This window comes from Schistocerca piceifrons, chromosome 6 (assembly GCF_021461385.2).
Source record: "Schistocerca piceifrons isolate TAMUIC-IGC-003096 chromosome 6, iqSchPice1.1, whole genome shotgun sequence".
In the NCBI taxonomy this organism is placed as follows: Eukaryota; Metazoa; Arthropoda; class Insecta; order Orthoptera; family Acrididae; genus Schistocerca; species Schistocerca piceifrons.
Window position 1 is genome coordinate 341,963,838 of NC_060143.1, and position 21,070 is coordinate 341,984,907.

General features: G+C 43.9%; 1 protein-coding gene across 2 annotated transcripts in view; it reads right to left on the bottom strand.

Annotated features, from left to right (window-relative positions):
* Positions 1-21,070, bottom strand: part of LOC124802887 (NACHT domain- and WD repeat-containing protein 1) — a 598,844-nt gene that overhangs the window by 166,514 nt on the left and 411,260 nt on the right. For both annotated transcript variants that reach the window (XM_047263936.1, XM_047263935.1), the window contains exon 7: positions 631-848. In XM_047263936.1, the coding sequence (XP_047119892.1) occupies positions 631-848 (218 nt within the window). The remainder of the gene's footprint in view (positions 1-630; positions 849-21,070) is intronic.

Genomic DNA, 21,070 nt, shown 5'->3' on the forward strand with positions numbered 1-21,070 from the left:
TCATCGCCTTACAGGCGTATCACCCGGCGTGATGGTATGGGGTGCCATTGGTTACACGTCTCGGTGACCTCTTGTTCGCATTGACGCCACTTTGAACAGTGGACGTTATATTTCAGATGTGTTACGACCCGTGGCTCTACCCTTCATTCGATCCCTGCGAAACCCTACATTTCAGCAGGATAATGCACGACCGCATGTTGGAAGTCCTGCACGGGTCTTTCTGGATACAGAAAATGTTCGACTGCTGCCCTGACCAGCACATTCTCCAGATCTCTCACCAACTGAAATCGTCTGGTCAATGGTGACCAAGCAACTGGCTCGTCACAATACGCCAGTCACTACTCTTGATGAACTGTGGTATCGTGTTGAGGCTGCATGGGCAACTGTACCTGTACACGCCATCCAAGCTCTGTTTGGCTCAATGCCCAGGCGTATCAAGGCCGTTATTACGGCCAGAGGTGGTTGTTCTGGGTACTGATTTCTCAGGGTCTATGCACCGAAATTGCATGAAAATGTAATCACATGTCAGTTCTAGTATAATATATTGGTCCAATGAATACCCGTTTATGATCTGCGTTTCTTCTTGTTGTAGCAATTTTAATGGCCAGTAGTTTAATTCTGGGGACGTACCTTGAAGCCGGGTATGTGCAGCGCGGTGGGCTGCAGGCGGTAGCAGGGCGGCTGCGCGGCGCTGTCGAGGCGGTACCACTTGCGCAGCAGTTCCTTGTTGTCGGCGCGCTCCAGCGCCATCTCGAAGTCCTGCGTCTCCACCGTGTTGGGCAGCAGCGGCGTGCCCAGCGAGTTGCTCAGGAACAGCACCGGCACCACGTACGCCGTCTGCATCTCGCCTGCGCCACAAACACCTTTGCTGTATCACACCCTTCACTAGTGTGTTATCTGACTAGGCATTTGACTGTGTGAACCATAGTATCCTGCTAGATAAACTGAAGCTCTACGAGATTTATGGTATAGCCAATCAAGAGACAGCGTAGTATAAAAAAATACAAAAGGTTGTACTTAATAATTCAACCAATGTTGAGAGTTGAGAGTCTTCAGACTGGGGGAAATGACTTATGTGATTTATAATGAATCTAGTCATAGTTCTGCTCAGTTAGCAAACTTTGCGATACCAGCTTAATTCTGTCCACGTGTGAATTGGTTGTCATATGGACCGGGTGATCAAAAAGTCAGTATAAATTTGAAAACTTAATAAACCTCGAAATAATGTAGATAGAGAGGTAAAGATTGACACATGCTTCGAATGGCATGGGGTTTTATTAGAACCAAAAAAACTCCCCATATTGCTAGATGTGAGAAAGATCTCTTGCGCGCGTCGTTTGGTGATGATCGTGTGCTGAGCCACCACTTTCGCCATGCTTGGCCTCTCAGGTCCCCAGACCTCAGTCCGTGCGATTATTGGCTTTGGGGTTACCTGAAGTCGCAACTGTATCGTGATCGACCGACATCTCTAGGGATGCTGAAAGACAACATCCGACGCCAATGCCTCACCATAACTCCGGACGTGCTTTACATTGCTGTTCACAACATTATTCCTCGACTATAGCTATTGTTGAGGAATGGTGGTGGGCATATTGAGCATTTCCTGTAAAGAACATCATCTTTGCTTTGTCTTACTTTATATGCTAATTATTGCTATTCTGATCAGATGAAGCGCCGTCTGTCGGACATTTTTTGAACGTTTGTATTTTTTTGGTTCTAATAAAACCCCATGTCATTCCAAGCATGTGTGTCAATTTGTACCTCTCTATCTATATTATTCCGTGATTTATTCAGTTTTCAAATTTATACTGATTTTTTGATCACGCGGTACATTATGAAATCCATGTTTGTGAATGTTTGCTAATTTTTCTTGTTGTTTGAGGAGACGATCACAGTTCTCCTTGGAAATGTGCCTGTAACTCTCCTGCAGAAATCAACTGATGACATTCCTAAGCGTTTAAGACGCAAGAGCATATGTAGATTTGTAGAGTAGTGCACATATTATCATGGTCCTGAGAACCGACTATAACTTAATCAGTACGCAAGTATTCATTAGTAAAAAAATTATTGACATTTAAAACTAGGAGCGACTTCTCGCTCATCTTGTACGTCCTCAAACGCACTCTCTCTTATGACTGACTTAAGTCATATTCAACAGCGACGACAGTGTACACTAATTACACTCGTGTTAATGGGGATACATCGCCGTATACATCATTATTGCAACGTCTTCCGCTGCAGTTAATGGTGCATTTTCCCTGACGTTTTCATGCTGACTAAACGAAACAGTGGTGAATCGTGAATCTTTTCTGTTTCTTCCGTTAACCAAGATAGTAAGAGTCCCCAACTCATTAGTCGCTTGCCGTAGTTGTGTAGCAAAAGATGTATCTTTATGAAAAGACGACATTCTACTACAGTAATAAATACCTTCGAAGGTAACTGGTATTTTAAAGAGTTTATAACTGCCACTATTATCACGCTGTTCAGAAATTTGGGTTTATAGGCAGTAGATTACAAGCACGGCAAGGCAGGGTAGTATCTAACAGCGGAATGTATCGGACAAGAGCGTTTCTGATGAAGATGATGTTTGGTTTGTGGGGCCCTCAATTGCACGGTCATCAGCGCCCGGAGAGCGTTTCTAAACTCTGATGCTAGTGGCAGCACCTGTTGATGCGCTGCAGTGCGAACTATGGAGGAACAAGACAGCTCACAAGATATAAGTCAAAACGGTACTGCGTTTCGGAGTAGCAAAAAGTTATCCTTTCCTAGTGAGTTTTTCTGCGCACGAACTTTGGATTGTTGTATTTTGTTTGCAAGTGCGTAATACTACAGACTGAGTTAAAATAGACTTTACAACTTTGGAATAATATAGAAATTTACTGAGATAATATACAGAATCAGGAGATGTAACATTTTGTAGCAAACAACCTCAAGTTTCACATATGCCAAACGCAGTTTGGTTCGATGTGACTACCATTTGTGATGTGACAAACATCCCACCGGTAATTAATTTCTTCCCACACTCGTTGCAGCAAAACGGGCAAACTTGTGCAACAGCAGTGTAGATTCGATTTTCCATGTCGGCTAAAATTGTTTGGTAGGAGAGAAACATACACACGGTCTTTAATGAAAGCTCAGAGAAATAAATCCAATGGTGTCAAGTTTGGGGAGTGACATGGTTTGACATGAACATCAACACGAAGGCGACCTGGTGATTTATAATATCGCAGTGAACAACACGTCTCAAAAAAGTTATTGTGCCAAGACTAAAATGTAGGCCTGGATGGATGTTATTTTGCATATTCGGTGCGAAATTTACTCCGAACAGCTGCGGCAGAGTTCGTTTCACGAAACCAAAACTCGTTTCACGAAACCAAAACAAACAGCAAGCACGCTCCGCACAAGTGAAATTAGCCATTTGAACTGTGCGCTACATTGGGGCTTCTGGTAGAGGACGAGGGTACTGAAGTACTACGTGAATCAAACTTCGGATTGTTTGCTACAAAATGACACATCTGTAAGTTGTCTCAGTCCGCATCTCGTGGTCGTGCGGTAGCGTCCTCGCTTCCCACGCCCGGGTTCCCGGGTTCGATTCCCGGCGGGGTCAGGGATTTTCTCTGCCTCGTGATGACTGGGTGTTGTGTGCTGTCCTTAGGTTAGTTAGGTTTAAGTAGTTCTAAGTTGTAGGGGACTGATGACCTAAGATGTTAAGTCCCATAGTGCTCAGAGCCATTTTGTAAGTTGCCTCAATAAATTTCTACATCATTCCAAAGTTGTAAAGTCCTTTTTGACTCACCCTGTACCTTTTTATTGTACATTTAGGTGCAACTGATATTAATTCTACATTACAGGTTGTGACAATGTTGAGCCCCAATACAAACAATGGGAGCATTAATATGGCCAAAAGTCGGTAAGCAAGATATGCATTACAAAGAAGCTAAACGGTTACTGGAGGACTAGCCTTTGCAGTTGGCTTCTGTGTAACCGGAATTCATTTACAAGTTTCCAGTACTTGTCCAGAATTTCCTTGCAGTGAGATGGGTCCACGGTGAAAGAAGTAAGCTAAGAAAATGTTAGAGTGCTAAAGCAATATGTTAATGTGAGAAGAAAAACCACCAAACTGATTTAGTTTTATTTTTAATTAAGAGGATATCAACAGTGACAACCCGTTATGTTCTACAGCGTCATTTTCAATCTAGTTAATTAAGTCACGAAATCCTGAAGTGAATCCCGTACGCTAGTGACCGAATGTCAGATACATGTACTGAGGCGGTTCGTAGACGCTAACTGTTGCCTTTGAAGTTGCCTTGGCACAAGGGAAATACCTTGCTGATGATTGATTGATTGGTTAGTTTATGCAGAAGTATACCAAAGAGAAGTATTGTATCAAGAGTTGAAGGAAGCATATCCATATTCCCCCTGTCACCTCTACACAAAATATTCGCCATATTGTGTTGCACATACATTCTGGTTGCGTTATTATATGTTCTTAATTTATTTGCAATGAAAACTCCGAAAATTCTGAGCCTTTCGATAAAAAGTACATTGGTATGTGGTGAGTACTAACCTTTTCTTGTGTTCATAGACATTTTTATTTTCCGTTTCCTCCTTCTCAAAGAGGCCAATAGGCAAGTTATCACATCAGTTTTTTTCTTGCATTCGACTAGCTGAAGGCCTTATTCTCCTGTTAATGTGACTCAGGCGTCTTCTTTGCTCACTTTATGGCAATATTCTGATTGGGAGGAATCCCAGAGAATAGACCATTCTCTATATTTCTCTATAAAGAAACGAATTTTCACCTGGTTCCACTTCATAATATTTATGTAGACTCACAGAATCTCGTCTTCTTCTTCTTGTGTTACAGCTTCTGTAGGACTGCGGGTAGCCTCTCCATGGACTATATTTTCCTCTTGTGCTCCCAGAACCTCTTCATCCTCTCTCTTCCTGACCTGCTGGTGACACTATCCTTGCCCTGTATCCCACTCTGTCGACGATCTCTGACATTTTGGTAGATATGTACTTGCTGCTCCAATATTCCTTTCCTTCATCTTCATCCCGAATTCCGACCAATCATAGAGTTCAACAACTCACTTGGTTCCTGTCTTTCCTCCTACGCTTCCGGTTATTTCTCATACTCTTTTCGTCGTTTTATTCAAATTCACCCTGATTATGTGTCCGGTAAACCTAGCCCTTTTGAGTCAGATTTCTCCCGACATTCTTCTCATGTTCCAGTACATTTCTTCCCTAGGTCTTCGCACCCATCTCTCACTATCTCCTTGAGGAATTAATATTTTACTCACTAATTTATCTCTACTTTCTCTAGTTGTTGTGCACCATCTTTTCCTAGTGTTATCGTCTCATCCAGATATAGTACCACTTCCTCACCGTTGTCTTGTAGTGTCTGATCTTTACAGATACTTCCTTTTTATTGCATATACATATATCAAAAAAAGTTTTGCATCACCTCGGTTCCGAGAGTTCCGGAACCTATACAGAAAACTGGAACAGAGATCAACATAAACATCAATTCCACCCTTTTTATTGCTCATGAAAACCACACATTGCATGTTGTACCACCATACAGCGTGACTTTCAGAGGTCGTGGTCCAGACTGCTGTACACATCGGTACCTCTAATACCGAGTAACTCGTCCTCTAGCATTGATGCATGCCTGTATTCGTCGTGGAATACTATCCAAGTTCATCAAGGCACTGTTGGTCCAGATTGTCCCACTCCTCAACGGCGATTCGGCGTAAATTCCTCAGAGTGGTTGGTGGGTCACATCGTTCATAAACAGCCCGTTTCAGTCTATCCCAGGCAGGTTCGAAAGGGTTCATGTCTAGAGAACATGCTGGCCACTCTAGTCGAGCGATGTCGTTACCCTGGAGGAAGTCACTCACAAGATGTGCATGGGGGGGGGGGGGGGGGCGAATTGTCGTCCATGAAGACGAATGCCTAGCCAATATGCTGTCGATATGGGTGCACTGTCGGTCGGAGGACGGCATTCACGTATCGTACAGCCGTTACGGCGTCTTCCATGACCACCAGCGGCGTACGTCGGCCCCACATAATGTCACCCCAAAACAGCAGGGAACCTCCATCTTGCTGCACTCGCTGGACAGTGTGTCTAAGGCGCTCATCCTGACCGTGTTGCCCCCAAACACGTCACCGACAATTGTCTGGTTGAAGGCATATGCGACATTCATCGGTGAAGAGAACGTGATGCCAATCCTGAGCAGTCCAACCGGCATGTTGTTGGGCTCATCTGTACCGCACTGCATGGTGTCGTGGTTGCGAAGATGGACCTCGCCATGGACGTCGGGAGTGAAGTTGCGCATCAAAAATGTTCAAATGTGTGTGAAATCTTATGGGACTTAACTGCTAAGATCATCAGACCCTATGCTTACACACTACTTAACCTAAATTATCCTAAGGACAAACACACACACCCATGCCCGAGGAAGGACTCGAACCTCCGCCGGGACCAGCCGCACAGTCCATGACTGCAGTTGCGCATCACGCAGCCTATTGCGTACAGTTTGAGTCGTATCACGACGTCCTGTGGCTGCACGAAAAGAATTGTTCAACATAGTGGCGTTGCTGTCAGGGTTCCTCCGAGCCATAATCCGTAGGTAGCGGTCATCCATTGCATTAGTAGCCCTTGGGCGGCCTAAGCGAGGCGTGTCATCGACAGTTCCTGTCTCTCTCTGTATCTCCTCCATGTCCGAACAACATCGCTTTGGTTCACTCCGAGACGCCTGGACACTTCCCTTGGTGTGAGCCCTTCCTGGCACAAAGTAACAATGTGGACGCGATCGAACCGCGGTATTGACCGTCTAGGCATGGTTAAACTACAGACAACACGAGCCGTGTACCTCCTTCCTGATGGAATGACTGGAATTGATCGGCTGTCGGACCCTCTCCGTCTAATAGGCGCTGCTCATGCATGGTTGTTTACATCGTCAAAGGACTGTATCTGTGATGCAATACCCACAGTCAAGATCTATCTTCAAGAGTTCTCGGAACTGGGGTGATGCAAAACTTTTTTTGATGTGTGTATTTATGTATTTTTGGCTGCACAGCTGGCTGACTTCATCTTCTTCAATCTCTCTGTTATTCCCTATCTGCTCCTGTTTCTTGATGGTACATACTCTCCCAGATATATAAATCTGTCCACCTTTTTCCTTCTGGTGTTTTCCAATCCCCAGAAGTATTCAGTGCTTCCATCTTGTTGTGGGCGATGCTCAATCCCACTCTTGCGGCTGTCTTGCTTAGGTTGTCGAGTTGTGTGTTTGCGCCTCCTTTTGTCTCACTTACTGTCGCTATGTCATCCGCAAGGGCTAGTCAGTCCCCTTGTGTCCTAGTATCCTTTTAGTCACCTAGTAACGTCTTTGATATTCCCATTTTCTCGCTTATTGCTCTCCACTGTCTGATGACTTTCCCCAGTCCTGTGCTGCACAAAGCTGGTGACAGTCCACTTCACCGTTTGGCACAGATCTTGATCGCAAGACTTGTAATGTGGAAGGGGCCGACAAAAATAAGGAAACTTCTAAAATACAAAACAGTACCATCCCTAATACGGTGTAGGAAAATCGTTAGGATTCGAAACGAGTTTTGGTTGTCACGAAATGTGCAAATACAAGTCCTTTATTATTTGCAAGGTAATCTTACCATTCTTTCTGCAAAATACTTGCAGATTTAGGTAACGATGATGGTGGTGGGGATCGATCACGCACCATTCTCTCGTAAGTAGACCACAAATACTCAATAATATTGTGGATCTGGTGACTATGGTGGCCAGGGGACATACGATAATTCAGCCTCGTGCTCACAAAACTAGTCAGGGACGTAGCAAACTGTGTGAGCAGTCTTTGAAGACAGTTTCACCACTGGGGAACAAACGTTATTTCATGGGGTGGGCCTGATCAGCCGAAAATGGTCACATAATTCCTAGAAGTAACGCGATCTTACACAGGGGGTAGCTTCAGAATGCAAAAGTTACTCTCCGCCACCTCCAGCTCGACGTGAAATGACGGGCAAACCCCGCTAAGCGTTTTCCTCAAATCGATCACCGTTTGTCGAACTTACACTACACCTACCTCGAGTTCGACTTGTGAATCTATCCTCAGTAATTCCCTCAGAAAGCGATCACAACTGTTCCCCAGACTCTCAGGCCATAGTGAGGGCAAACTGGCACAACCGCAAACTGCCGCTACGCTATCTCCGAGCTAATGCGAGCAAGCTGGAGCGTATTGCAACTTCGGCACGGAAATCTGCCATGCGGCGGAATAATCCAATTAGAGTTTGTAGGGTATTCGTCACTCCAAATCGTGTAGCAATTTCGCAGCTGTATCCTACGATCGGCCTACGCTTCGACAGCGGGTGCGTAATCAGTTGTTACTCTCTCCACAGTGAATCGGAGTGTTATATTTGTACCAGTGGATGCACTTGCGTGTATGTATGTGCGTTTATTCTGCGTGAATGTTGTTGTGCACCATAGAAAAATTGCACTGCTCTATTGTTAATTAGTTAGTTCCATAGATAATTTGAACGATCTTTTTATCGAAACGTTGTGGAACGAGTCAGTTTACAGGATATGAATACATGATTAGTGTTAACATTAATGAATACATTATTACTTTCAGTCCTACTCAAGCAACTATTCGCCTTTTCTTTTGCTGCCTACCAATTTTTAAGTATAAATGAGTCAATGGAATAGGAGTTGTCCGGGAGAAGTGATTTTAAGATAGAATTAAAAGTTCCATTGCTAACTGTCAGAGATTTTATGTTACTGGACATATGATGAAAAAAGTTTTGTTGCTGCGTGTTGAACTCCATTCTGAGCCCCAGACAACTTTAATAATGGGTGATAAAGGTCATTTCTCCCTCTATTGTTCAGATATGGACATCACTGATCTTCTCAAATAGTGACGGATTATTTATGACTAATTTCGTTAGTAAATATACGCACATGACTTCCGTGACTGCTCACTTTTGTGCAATCAATACTTTCTTTTTAAGTGATAAGTTACCCCAGAAAATTATTCCTTAAGCCATTATTGAGTGGAAACTTGAAGAATATGTCAGGAGGTTGCTAGGTTTGCTTCCAAGATTAGCAAGGTATCTGAACTTAATTGTTTGAGAAGCTCAGTAATATTCTTCATCCAGTTCAAGTTTACATCAGTATGTACATCCAAAAATTTGAAGCATTCTGCCCTATTTACTGATTCCTACTCACGTGCAGCATCAATTGTTGGTGTGATTCTGTAATGTTTTCTTGTTTCAAAATTTAGGGAGAGTCCATTTTCTGAGAGGCACTTAATAATTCTGTGAAACGTATCATTTACCATATCGCCTGTTGTTTTCTCTCTAATGGGATTTATTACAACACTAGTATCATCTACAAAAGGTATAATTCCGCTTGTTGAATATTAAGTGGGAGGTCATTCACATATACAGGGGATAGGAGTGGACCCAAAACTGAACCCTGTGGGACTGCTTTTGTGATTCCTGCCCAGGCAGTACAGTTTTTTACCTTTCTGATGTTGTTTAAATTATTCAGGACAGCGCTTTACATTCTCTTTTTAAGTGTATTCAAAGCAGCTGTGTGTAATGCCATCAGTTCGGCAAAAATTGAGTTTTTCTAAGAGAGTAACATGATCTGTACAATCAAACGCCTTGGAAAGATCAGAATAGTACCAACTGGCAATACATTGGTATTTGATCACTGAATTTAAAAACAGCATTCTGGATCGAGTAATCCTTCTGAAATCCGAACTGTGATACGCTAAGTAAATAATTTCCACTTAAGAACGCGACTACTCTTGAGTTATTAAAAATGCTCCACCAGGAAGGACACCAAATAGCGTAATTTTACTTACTGTGCATATACAGTGTAGGAGGGAGAACATCTGAATAAATTTTTAGGTGATACAGAGGTATAAACGGCGCAAATGTAGTGCAAGTAGCTGTCACTTTCAGCGGTCAAAATGGCCTTATCACGGGTAGGTAAAGCGTCGAACTGAGCTTGGATAAGATATAACCGTATTAGAAAGTTGCTATGTAAACAAAGAGAGCTTCCTCATAGATTTAAGAGATGTCAAAACCTAGTCGACAAACAAAAGCTGAACTAGGCGAAATTGAGCATAAGAAGAGCAATGAGAGAAGCGATCAGTGACTTTGAAAGGACAATTTTGCCAACCCATCCGACTAAAAACCCTAAAAGATTTTGGTATAACGTGAAATCGGATCGAAATCATGTATTCAGTCACTCAGTGACCGTACCGCCAGCGGAACGGAAGATGAAGGTCGAAATGCTGAATTCGTTCTACCAAAACTGTTTCACTGCGGAAGATCGTGATACGTTCTACTTCAAATCATCGCAAGAAGGCCGACATGCTGAGATAAGTAATCATTTACTAGAAAAGCAACTGCAATCGCTTAGTACAGTGTGTAAACTTTTAGATGGCAGACCTCTCCCTAGTCCTGAATCGGTAGAAGTCGGTAAACGTCGGGAGGCTTCGGTAGGGACGCAGTTTCGACTGCTGCCAACATTACGTAGCTGACTGTGTTGTACAAGGTAGCCATTGTCGTCTGCTTCGTTATTGTTTTGCGCTGTACTGTTCTGCGTGTTTTTATTGTGCAGTTGTGCTAAACATTATCAAAATGAGTGAAGAGGCAGTTGCTGGCCCATCTCGGGAATCGCCGACAACCCTTACCGGTAGGCCTACGGTTAGAAGGAAACCAGTATTACGTAGCGATGCTCGCAAAATTATATTGCGTGTGACTGAATGCTGCGAAAGGGAAAGGGAGCAGAAAAAATTGCTTCACCCATTTACAAATTTTCAGTGAGAGCTGCTACATACACAGGACAAAGCATGCGTAGCATTGGAAGATTCAAACTGTTTTCCAAGAATCATCCTGGCGTGTCACCACAAACGCCTGGCAAGAAAAGGTGAGTTTCCATTTCAGATATTTTGTTCGCGAACACTTTGAAGGAGCCTCCTATTTCGTCCGAATTATCTTATATTTCATTTTTCCTTGCTACCGTATTGCTTTGTATGGGAACACCACTGGTTACTGTATTATTTCGAAACACATTCATATTACAGTACTTTGCAATCGGATGAATGGTTTGTGAGCGCATAGTAGACAAACATACATTTTAATGTACATGACGATTTCAGTTTCGTTTACGAATAACATTTAAAGCGAGTTTTACTTCCAAGCCTTTCGTCTGCTTTCGTGTAAGCATGACGCGCAATTTGTAGTGCCAGCACTGCAACTGGTAGGCGTGCCTTGTCACCCCCCCCCCCCCCCCCCCCATCGGCTCCTCTGCCCCCGCCAGCCAATGCTTGCCTACTCCTCTCCCCGTACTCCCCTCACAATTCTGCCGTCTTACAGTTAACACACTGTAGTGGAAACGCGTCTGTAAGAGATGACAAATCTTAAGACTCTACAGAGATAATGCGAAAGTAATTGCTTCCTTTCTATCAGCACTGTTTCGTAGGTCACTGGAGCAACGAAGGGTACATAACGATTGGAAAAAAGTACCTCATTCTAGTTTCAAGAAAGGTCGTAGGACATGCATATAATTGTAGCCCTATATCGCTGACGTCAGTCAGTTGCACAGCTGCAGAATTACGGAACATGTTAGGTGGTTACGTGTTACAACGTTTTGGAGAATGCGAATATTCTCTATAAAAATCAAGATTATGCAAGCAGAGATATTGCGAAATTAAGTTCGCCGTGTTCTTCCATAACATCCATAGCACAGTTGACAACGATATTCAGGTTGATGTCGCGTTCGATAACTTCAGCAAGGCATTTAATACAGTTCCTCACTGTAGTTTAGTGAAAAAATACGAGCTTACCGAGTGTCAGATCAGATTGGTGACTGCATTCAAGCCTTCCTTGCAGACAGAATTCGTCACGTCGGTCTTAACGGAACAAAACCGACAGATATAAAGGTAATTTCAGGAATACTTCAAGTAGGTGGGAGAGGACCGTTACTGTTTACAGTGTGTATAAATGATCTACACTACTCGCCATTAAAATTGCTACACCAAGAAGGAATGTAGATCATAAACGGGTATTCATTGGACAAATATATTACACTAGAACTGGCATGTGAATATATTTTCACGCAATTTGGGTGCATAGATCCTGAGAACAACCACCTCTGGCCGTAATAACGGCCTTGATACGCCTGGGCATTGAGTCAAAAAGAGCTTGGATGGCGTGTACAGGTACAGCTGCCCATGCAGCTTCAACACGATACCACAGTTCATCAAGAGTAGTGAGTGGCGTATTGTGACGAGCCAGTTGCTTGGCCACCATTGACCAGACGTTTTCAATTGGTGAGGGATCTGGAGAATGTGCTGGCCAGGGCAGCAGTCGAACATTTTCTGTATCCAGAAAGGGCCGTACAGAACCTGCAACATGCGGTCGTGCATTGTCCTGCTGAAATGTAAGGTTTCGCAGTTATCGAATGAAGGGTAGAGCCACGGGTCGTAACACATCTGAAATATAACGTCGACTGTTCAAAGTGCCGTCAATGCGAACAAGAGGTGACCGAGACGTGTAACCAAGGGCACCCCATACCATCACGCCGGGTGATATGCCAGTATGGCGATGACGAATACACGCTTCCAATGTGCGTTCACTGCGATGTCGACAAACGCGGATGCGACCATCATGATGCTGTAAACATAACCTGGATTCATCCGAACAAATGACGTTTTGCCATTCGTGCACCCAGGTTCGTCGTTGAGTACACCATCGCAGGCGCTCCTGTCTGTGATGCAGCGTCAAGGGTAACCGCAGCCATGGTCTCCGAGCTGAGAGTCCTTGCAGCTGCAAACGTCGTCGAACTGTTTGTGCATATGGTTGTTGTCTTGCAAACGTCCCAATCTGTTGACTCAGGGATCGAGGCGTGTCTGCACGATCCGTTACAGCCATGCGGATAAGATGCCTGTCATCTCGACTGCTAGTGATACGAGGCCGTTGGGATCCAGCACGGCGTTCCGTATTACCCACCTGAACCAACCGATTCCATATTCTGCCAACAGTCATTGGATCTCGACCAACGCGAGCAGCAATGTCGCGATACGATAAACCACAATCGCGATAGGCTAGAATCTGACCTGTATCAAAGTCGGAAACGTGATGGTACGCATTTCTCGTCCTTACACGAGGCATCACAACAACGTTTCACCGGGCAACGCCGGTCAACTGCTGTTTGTGTATGAGAAATCGGTTGGAAACGTTCCTATTTTTCACCACGTTGTAGGTGTCGCCACTGGCGCCAACCTTGTGTGAATGATCTGAAAAGTTAATCATTTGCATATCACAGCATCTTCTTCCTGTCGGTTAAATTTCGTGTCTGTAGCATGTCATCTTCGTGGTGTAGCAGTTTTAATGGCCAGTAGTGTATTTATCATTATTAAAGTTCCAACCCTCGTATTTTAATAGTCAGAAGTGTAGATTGGTTAGGCACAGCTTCTATCATGTAGTGTTTTATAGAGCTGTAAACACAAAACCATTTCAGTGTATTGATTTCTTTACTGTATTATTTTTTTTCATTCAAGCTAATAAAACAAGGGGATATGGTATTATCTGTTGTTCTTCGGATTAGACCTGTGGCATGAATTTTTTATTATTGTAGTAAAACTATTATTATCATCAGTATTACTCGATGAGACAGGATTCGATCAGTATAAGCTTTATGTATTTGGCAAAGATCTTCGTTTTGCTCTCCGTTCAAAATTCCTTTTTGAGCGGGATTGTTTGCGGACCGCTGTCCACGGAGCAGCGCGTCTTCGTGTCGGTTACTCTGAGCGCTTCACCCCATTTGGTCTGCTAAAACAGAACATGTGGTTTTGGGTTTTTGTTTCAAAATATATCTTTTCCGTCAGCCTGTTAACGTCCTTTCTTTTGAAGTGACCATAGAACCGTGTCCATATTTTATGCATCGTTTCTATACTGTGCACAGTTATATTTCTAGGTACTGCTTTTTCTACATTGGAAATCCAGCTTTGGACCTATCACTGGTTTCCACTATTTATCTTTCGAATCAGATGACATTGTAGCATCAGATTAGAACATTCTGTGAGTTGTTTCTATTTGGTCCTATATTTTAACTTGCTATTTAGATATATAACGTTCGTGTGATTTCATCGGTTGTCACACAGCATTTTATAGTCTTTATTAGGTATTACCAATTAATCAGGGAATAGGATCGCTACGTGCAACTTTCATTTTTGGCATATCGCCTCTCCGGCAGTTTTATTCTAAACTGATGATGAATGTTGGATGTTCCATATAACCCCCAGTGTTGCTCATCTTATGACCTGAGGTATGTTATTACAGCTACATTTTAAGACTGAGGACTTATATTTCAGGGTAAATATAATGGTTATATGTTTACGTCTAGATGATCGCTGGAAGATACGCATGGTTGTAGTGCCACGAAACCAGTCGTGAATCCAATAAAAAGAATCTTTATACAGCTGAAGCAGTTTTTCACTTTCTAGCATAGAGATACGCAGCTGTGGTGCCCTGTCGTAGAGTTATTTTGCTTTTTACATTTGACTCGATTTTTTTTCCCCCTGAAATAACATCATGTATCCTGGAGAAGAAATAAAAACTTCGCGGTTTGCCGATGATATTGTAATTCTGTCAAAGACAGCAAAGGACTTGGAAGAGCAGTTGAACGGAATGGACAGTGTCTTGAAAGGAGTATACAAGATGAACATTAACAAAAGCAATACAAAGATAATGGAATGTAGATTAAATCTGGTGATGCTGAGGAAACTAGATTAGGAAATGAGAGACTTAAAGTAGTAGATGAGTTTTGCTGTTTGGGAAGCAAAATAACTGATGATGGTTGAAGTAGAGAGGATAAAAAATGTGGACTGGCAATGGCAAGGAAAACGTTTCTGAAGAAGAGAAATTTGTTAAAATCGAGTATAGATTTAAGTGTCAGAAAGTCTTTTCTGAAAGCATTTGTATGGGGTGTAGCCATATATGGAAATGAAACATAGACGATAACTATATACACTCCTGGAAATTGAAATAAGAACACCGTGAATTCATTGTCCCAGGAAGGGGAAACTTTATTGACACATTCCTGGGGTCAGATACATCACATGATCACACTGACAGAACCACAGGCACATAGACACAGGCAACAGAGCATGCACAATGTCGGCACTAGTACAGTGTATATCCACCTTTCACAGCAATGCAGGCTGCTATTCTCCCATGGAGACGATCGTAGAGATGCTGGATGTAGTCCTGTGGAACGGCTTGCCATGCCATTTCCACCTGGCGCCTCAGTTGGACCAGCGTTCGTGCTGGACGTGCAGACCGCGTGAGACGACGCTTCATCCAGTCCCAAACATGCTCAATGGGGGACAGATCCGGAGATCTTGCTGGCCAGGGTAGTTGACTTACACCTTCTAGAGCACGTTGGGTGGCACGGGATACATGCGGACGTGCATTGTCCTGTTGGAACAGCAAGTTCCCTTGCCGGTCTAGGAATGGTAGAACGATGGGTTCGATGACGGTTTGGATGTACCGTGCACTATTCAGTGTCCCCTCGACGATCACCAGTGGTGTACGGCCAGTGTAGGAGATCGCTCCCCACACCATGATGCCGGGTGTTGGCCCTGTGTGCCTCGGTCGTATGCAGTCCTGATTGTGGCGCTCACCTGCACGGCGCCAAACACGCATACGACCATAATTGGCACCAAGGCAGAAGCGACTCTCATCGCTGAAGACGACACGTCTCCATTCGTCCCTCCATTCACGCCTGTCGCGACACCACTGGAGGCGGGCTGCACGATGTTGGGGCGTGAGCGGAAGACAGCCTAACGGTGTGCGGGACCGTAGCCCAGCTTCATGGAGACGGTTGCGAATGGTCCTCGCCGATACCCCAGGAGCAACAGTGTCCCTAATTTGCTGGGAAGTGGCGGTGTGGTCCCCTACGGCACTGCGTAGGATCCTACGGTCTTGGCGTGCATCCGTGCGTCGCTGCGGTCCGGTCCCAGGTCGACGGGCACGTGCACCTTCCGCCGACCACTGGCGACAACATCGATGTACTGTGGAGACCTCACGCCCCACGTGTTGAGCAAGTCGGCGGTACGTCCACCCGGCCTCCCGCATGCCCACTATACGCCCTCGCTCAAAGTCCGTCAACTGCACATACGGTTCACGTCCACGCTGTCGCGGCATGCTACCAGTGTTAAAGACTGCGATGGAGCTCCGTATGCCACGGCAAACTGGCTGACACTGACGGCGGCGGTGCACAAATGCTGCGCAGCTAGCGCCATTCGACGGCCAACACCGCGGTTCCTGGTGTGTCCGCTGTGCCGTGCGTGTGATCATTGCTTGTACAGCCCTCTCGCAGTGTCCGGAGCAAGTATGGTGGATCTGACACACCGGTGTCAATGTGTTCTTTTTTCCATTTCCAGGAGTGTATATAACTAGTCTTTTTCTCAAAACATTTACGTATATTCTGGGGTTGCTCAACAATTACACATTATCTGCCAACTCATCTATACTAACGCGCTGGCAGAAACAGAAATCATAATTATTTAACACTTACCTTATTTCCATGAAGATTTCTGCTTCCATGTTCAACAATATTGACATACCTACATCAATCTAACTATTGGTAGCAGCACACCACAAAGACTGCCTACTTCATCGTCTTTCCCTCACTGACAGCTGCCTACAACGAAGCGCCCAGCGTACTCTTACTCCAACAAAGCAGTATCTTTGGCTCTGCGGTCGCGCACAGTCAGAGATTCATATTGTCGAGCCTATGAGAGATATTCATCGTTATGGTATACTAGTTTATTTTATTAACATTCTTATCTCATTCCGGTGCCACATACAAGTGCGCCACAGTATACTCCTTTCAGTTTATATGTTGTGACACTCGGGTTCCTAAAGCATTTTAACAGAATTTATTTTCATGTGCATACAGGGTGGTGCAAATAAAATAGCCTGGAGAACAGAGTTCCAGGGTTCAAAGAAACACAGCAGGGAAGAGGAAGTCCAGTACTAATCTGACTGTAGCAGATGTTAAAAATGACCGTCATTCATGGGCCATGATCAGCAAGCTGCTTAAGGCAGATCGAAGCTGGGCTGCTGGAACTGCTGCAGTCTCATCCGAAAAGTTCCCCTGCAGTTCTTGAAGACTATGAGGGTGGTTGTGATACACCTTAGACTTGAGAGCTCCTCAAACAAAGTAATCGTGTACTGACAGATCAGGTGACCTGGGTGGCCAGCTAGGGCCGCAACTAGACTGACCTCTGCTATCAAGTCTGTCGGGTGCGAAGATTATGTAAATGTGCTCCAAGCTTCGGTCGACTGTATGCGCAGTTGCTCCATCATGTTGAAACTAAAGTTAGGTCTTTTTCTCCTCCGCTAATGCTGGTTTCAAAATGTTGGCAATCTAACGCGCTGAAGTCAACGTCTGATGAAAGAAGATGGGCTGAACAATGTGACGTGCAGAGGCTACACGCCAAAACCCAACCTTCTGATTGTACAACGGTGTTTCGTAGAAGTTATGCGGATTCTCCACTGCCTGGGCCCTGTGATTCTGTGAGTTGACATAACCGGCCAGGTGAAACCAGGTTTCACTAGTCATAAAGAACAGGTCCAATTACTGTTATCTCAGCGAACAGCCACTCACAACACTGGAGCCTCTGAGGAGCATCTGCTAGTTTTACTGCATGAACAATAGACATCCGGTAGCGATTCATCTGCAGGTGCAGGTGGAGTATTACGTGATATGCCGATCTCTTGCGACAGGCATCGGGTTGATATGGTAGAGTCCGAAGCATTTTCTGGTGTGCGGGCACGTTTCTGAATGTTTGTTGACTTGTTCAGAACAGATCCTGTCTGACGCCATTTTCGGACTAAGCGTTGCGTGGCACTCCTTGACACCATTAAACTTGTCTGCAAACAACTAGTTACCGCGACTTCGTTGTCACGTAACTTTCCACAACGAACACCCGCTACTCCACTGTGACTACCATCGTCCCCTTTGCACTGCTCCACTCACACTGACACAGCACACACTACGCTCTGAACCGGCGTGGACCACGTGGCAGGCGTACACGTGGTGAGCACGTCACGTGGTGTGCTTAGATGCATACTTTCACGTGCAATCGTATTCACTAGTCTGAGCCACTTTTATTTGCCCGATCCTATTTCTGTTCCACGTCTCCAATAAACATGTGAAGAACGACAGTCGTTTCTCGTGTTCCACCTTTTGAATGTGAAACTCACTAGTTTTTTTTAATACAAAATTATCCATTTTTCTCATTTTTACGATAAGAAAGTAATGAGGCTGATTTTCTTTGCAAGATGTGGCAACCTTGCAGGCTTGCGTAGGCACAATATCTTTGACCTTGGTCCATAAGCTGCTTCTAGTCCAAGAGGCACATCAATGCAACTGCTCAGTCGTGAGTTGTGCTGTAATAAGATAACACATGTTTGTGTCTCTCGTCACGGAAATAGAAGCGCATAATGTTGCGCAACGGTAGGCCATTTCTTTTTGCGTTAAACTGGTTGAAAACGCGAAGACAACTTACGGTAACCTTCAGAAGGCTTTTGGATAGGAGTCTATGTCAAGAGCTCAAATTTTTCGTTGGCATAAAATGTTTAGTGAAGGCAGAACGAATGTTGAAGATAAAGACGGCAGTGGACGACCATGAACCTCACGGACGGATGTCAACTTGCGTGAGTGCCTTTTGGACAAACAGTTAAAGAATGTTGTTGTTGTTGTTGTTGTTGTGGTCTTCAGTCCTGAGACTGGTTTGATGCAGCTCTCCATGCTACTCTATCCTGTGCAAGCTTCTTCATCTCCCAGTACCCACTGCAACCTACATCCTTCTGAATCTGCTTAGTGTATTCATCTCTTGGTCTCCCTCTACGATTTTTACCCTCCACGCTGCCCTCCAATGCTAAATTTGTGATCCCTTGATGCCTCAAAACATGTCCTACCAACCGATCTCTTCTTCTAGTCAAGTTGTACCACAAACTTCTCTTCTCCCCAATCCTATTCAATGCCTCCTCATTAGTTACGTGATCTACCCACCTTATCTTCAGCATTCTTCTGTAGCACCACATTTCGAAAGCTTCTATTCCCTTCTTGTCCAAACTGGTTATCGTCCATGTTTCACTTCCAAACATGGCTACACTCCATACAAATACTTTCAGAAACGACTTCCTGACACTTAAATCTATACTCGATGTTAACAAATTTCTCTTCTTCAGAAACGATTTCTTTGCCATTGCCAGTCTACATTTTATATCTTCTCTACTTCGACCATCATCAGTTATTTTGCTCCCTAAATAGCAAAACTCCTTTACTACTTTAAGTGTCTCATATCCTAATCTAATCCCCTCAGCATCACCCGATTTAATTTGACTACATTCCATTATCCTCGTTTTGCTTTTGTTGATGTTCATCTTATATCCTCTTTTCAAGACACTGTCCATTCCGTTGAACTGCTCTTCCAAGTCCTTTGCTGTCTCTGACAGAATTACAATGTCATCGGCGAACCTCAAAGTTTTTACTTCTTGTCCATGAATTTTAATACCTACTCCGAATTTTTCATTCGTTTCTTTTACTGCTTGCTCAATATACAGATTGAATAACATCGGGGAGAGGCTACAACCCTGTCTCACTCCTTTCCCAACCACTGCTTCCCTTTCATGCCCCTCGACTCTTATAACTGCCATCTGGTTTCTGTACAAATTGTAAATAGCCTTTCGTTCCCCGTATTTTACCCCTGCCACCTTCAGAATTTGAAAGAGGGTATTCCAGTTAACGTTGTCAAAAGCTTTCTCTAAGTCTACAAATGCTAGAAACGTAGGTTTGCCTTTTCTTAATCTTTCTTCTAAGATAAGTCGTAAGGGTAGTATTGCCTCACGTGTTCCAATATTTCTACGGAATCCAAACTGATCTTCCCCGAGGTCCGCTTCTACCAGTTTTACCATTCGTCTGTAAAGAATTCGCGTTAGTATTTTGCAGCTGTGACTTATTAAACTGATAGTTCGGTAATTTTCACATCTGTCAACACCTGCTTTCTTTGGGATTGGAATTATTATATTCTTCTTGAAGTCTGTGGGTATTTCGCCTGTCTCATACATCTTGCTCACCAGATGGTAGAGTTTTGTCATGACTGGCTCTCCCAAGGCCATCAGTAGTTCTAATGAAATGTTGTCTACTCCCGGGGCCTTGTTTCGACTCAGGTCTTTCAGTGCTCTGTCAAACTCTTCACGTAGTATCTTATCTCCCATTTCATCTTCATCTACATCCTCTTCCATTTCCATAATATTGTCCTCAAGTACATCGCCCTTGTATAAACCCTCTATATACTCGTTCCACGTTTCTGCCTTCCCTTCTTTGCTTAGAACTGGGTTGCCATCTGAGATCTTGATATTCATACAAGTGGTTCTCTTCTCTCCAAAGATCTCTTTAATTTTCCTGTAGGCAGTATCTATCTTACCCCTAGTGAGACAAGCCTCTACATCCTTACATTTGTCCTCTAGCCATCCCTGCTTAGCCATTTTACACTTCCTGTCGATCTCATTTTTGAGACGTCTGTATTCCTTTTTGCCTGCCTCATTTACTGCATTTTTATATTTTCTCCTTTCATCAATTAAATTCAATATTTCTTCTGTTACCCAAGGATTTCTATTAGCCCTCGTCTTTTTACCTACTTGATCCTCTGCTGCCTTCACTACTTCATCCCTCAGAGCTACCCATTCTTCTTCTACTGTATTTCTTTCCCCCATTCCTGTCAATTGTTCCCTTATACTCTCCCTGAAACTCTCTACAACCTCTGGTTCTTTCAGTTTATCCAGATCCCATCTCCTTAAATTCCCACCTTTTTGCAGTTTCTTCAGTTTCAATCTGCAGTTCATAACCAATAGATTGTGGTCAGAATCCACATCTGGCCCTGGAAATGTCTTACAATTTAAAACCTGGTTCCTAAATCTCTGTCTTACCATTATATAATCTATCTGATACCTTTTAGTATCTCCA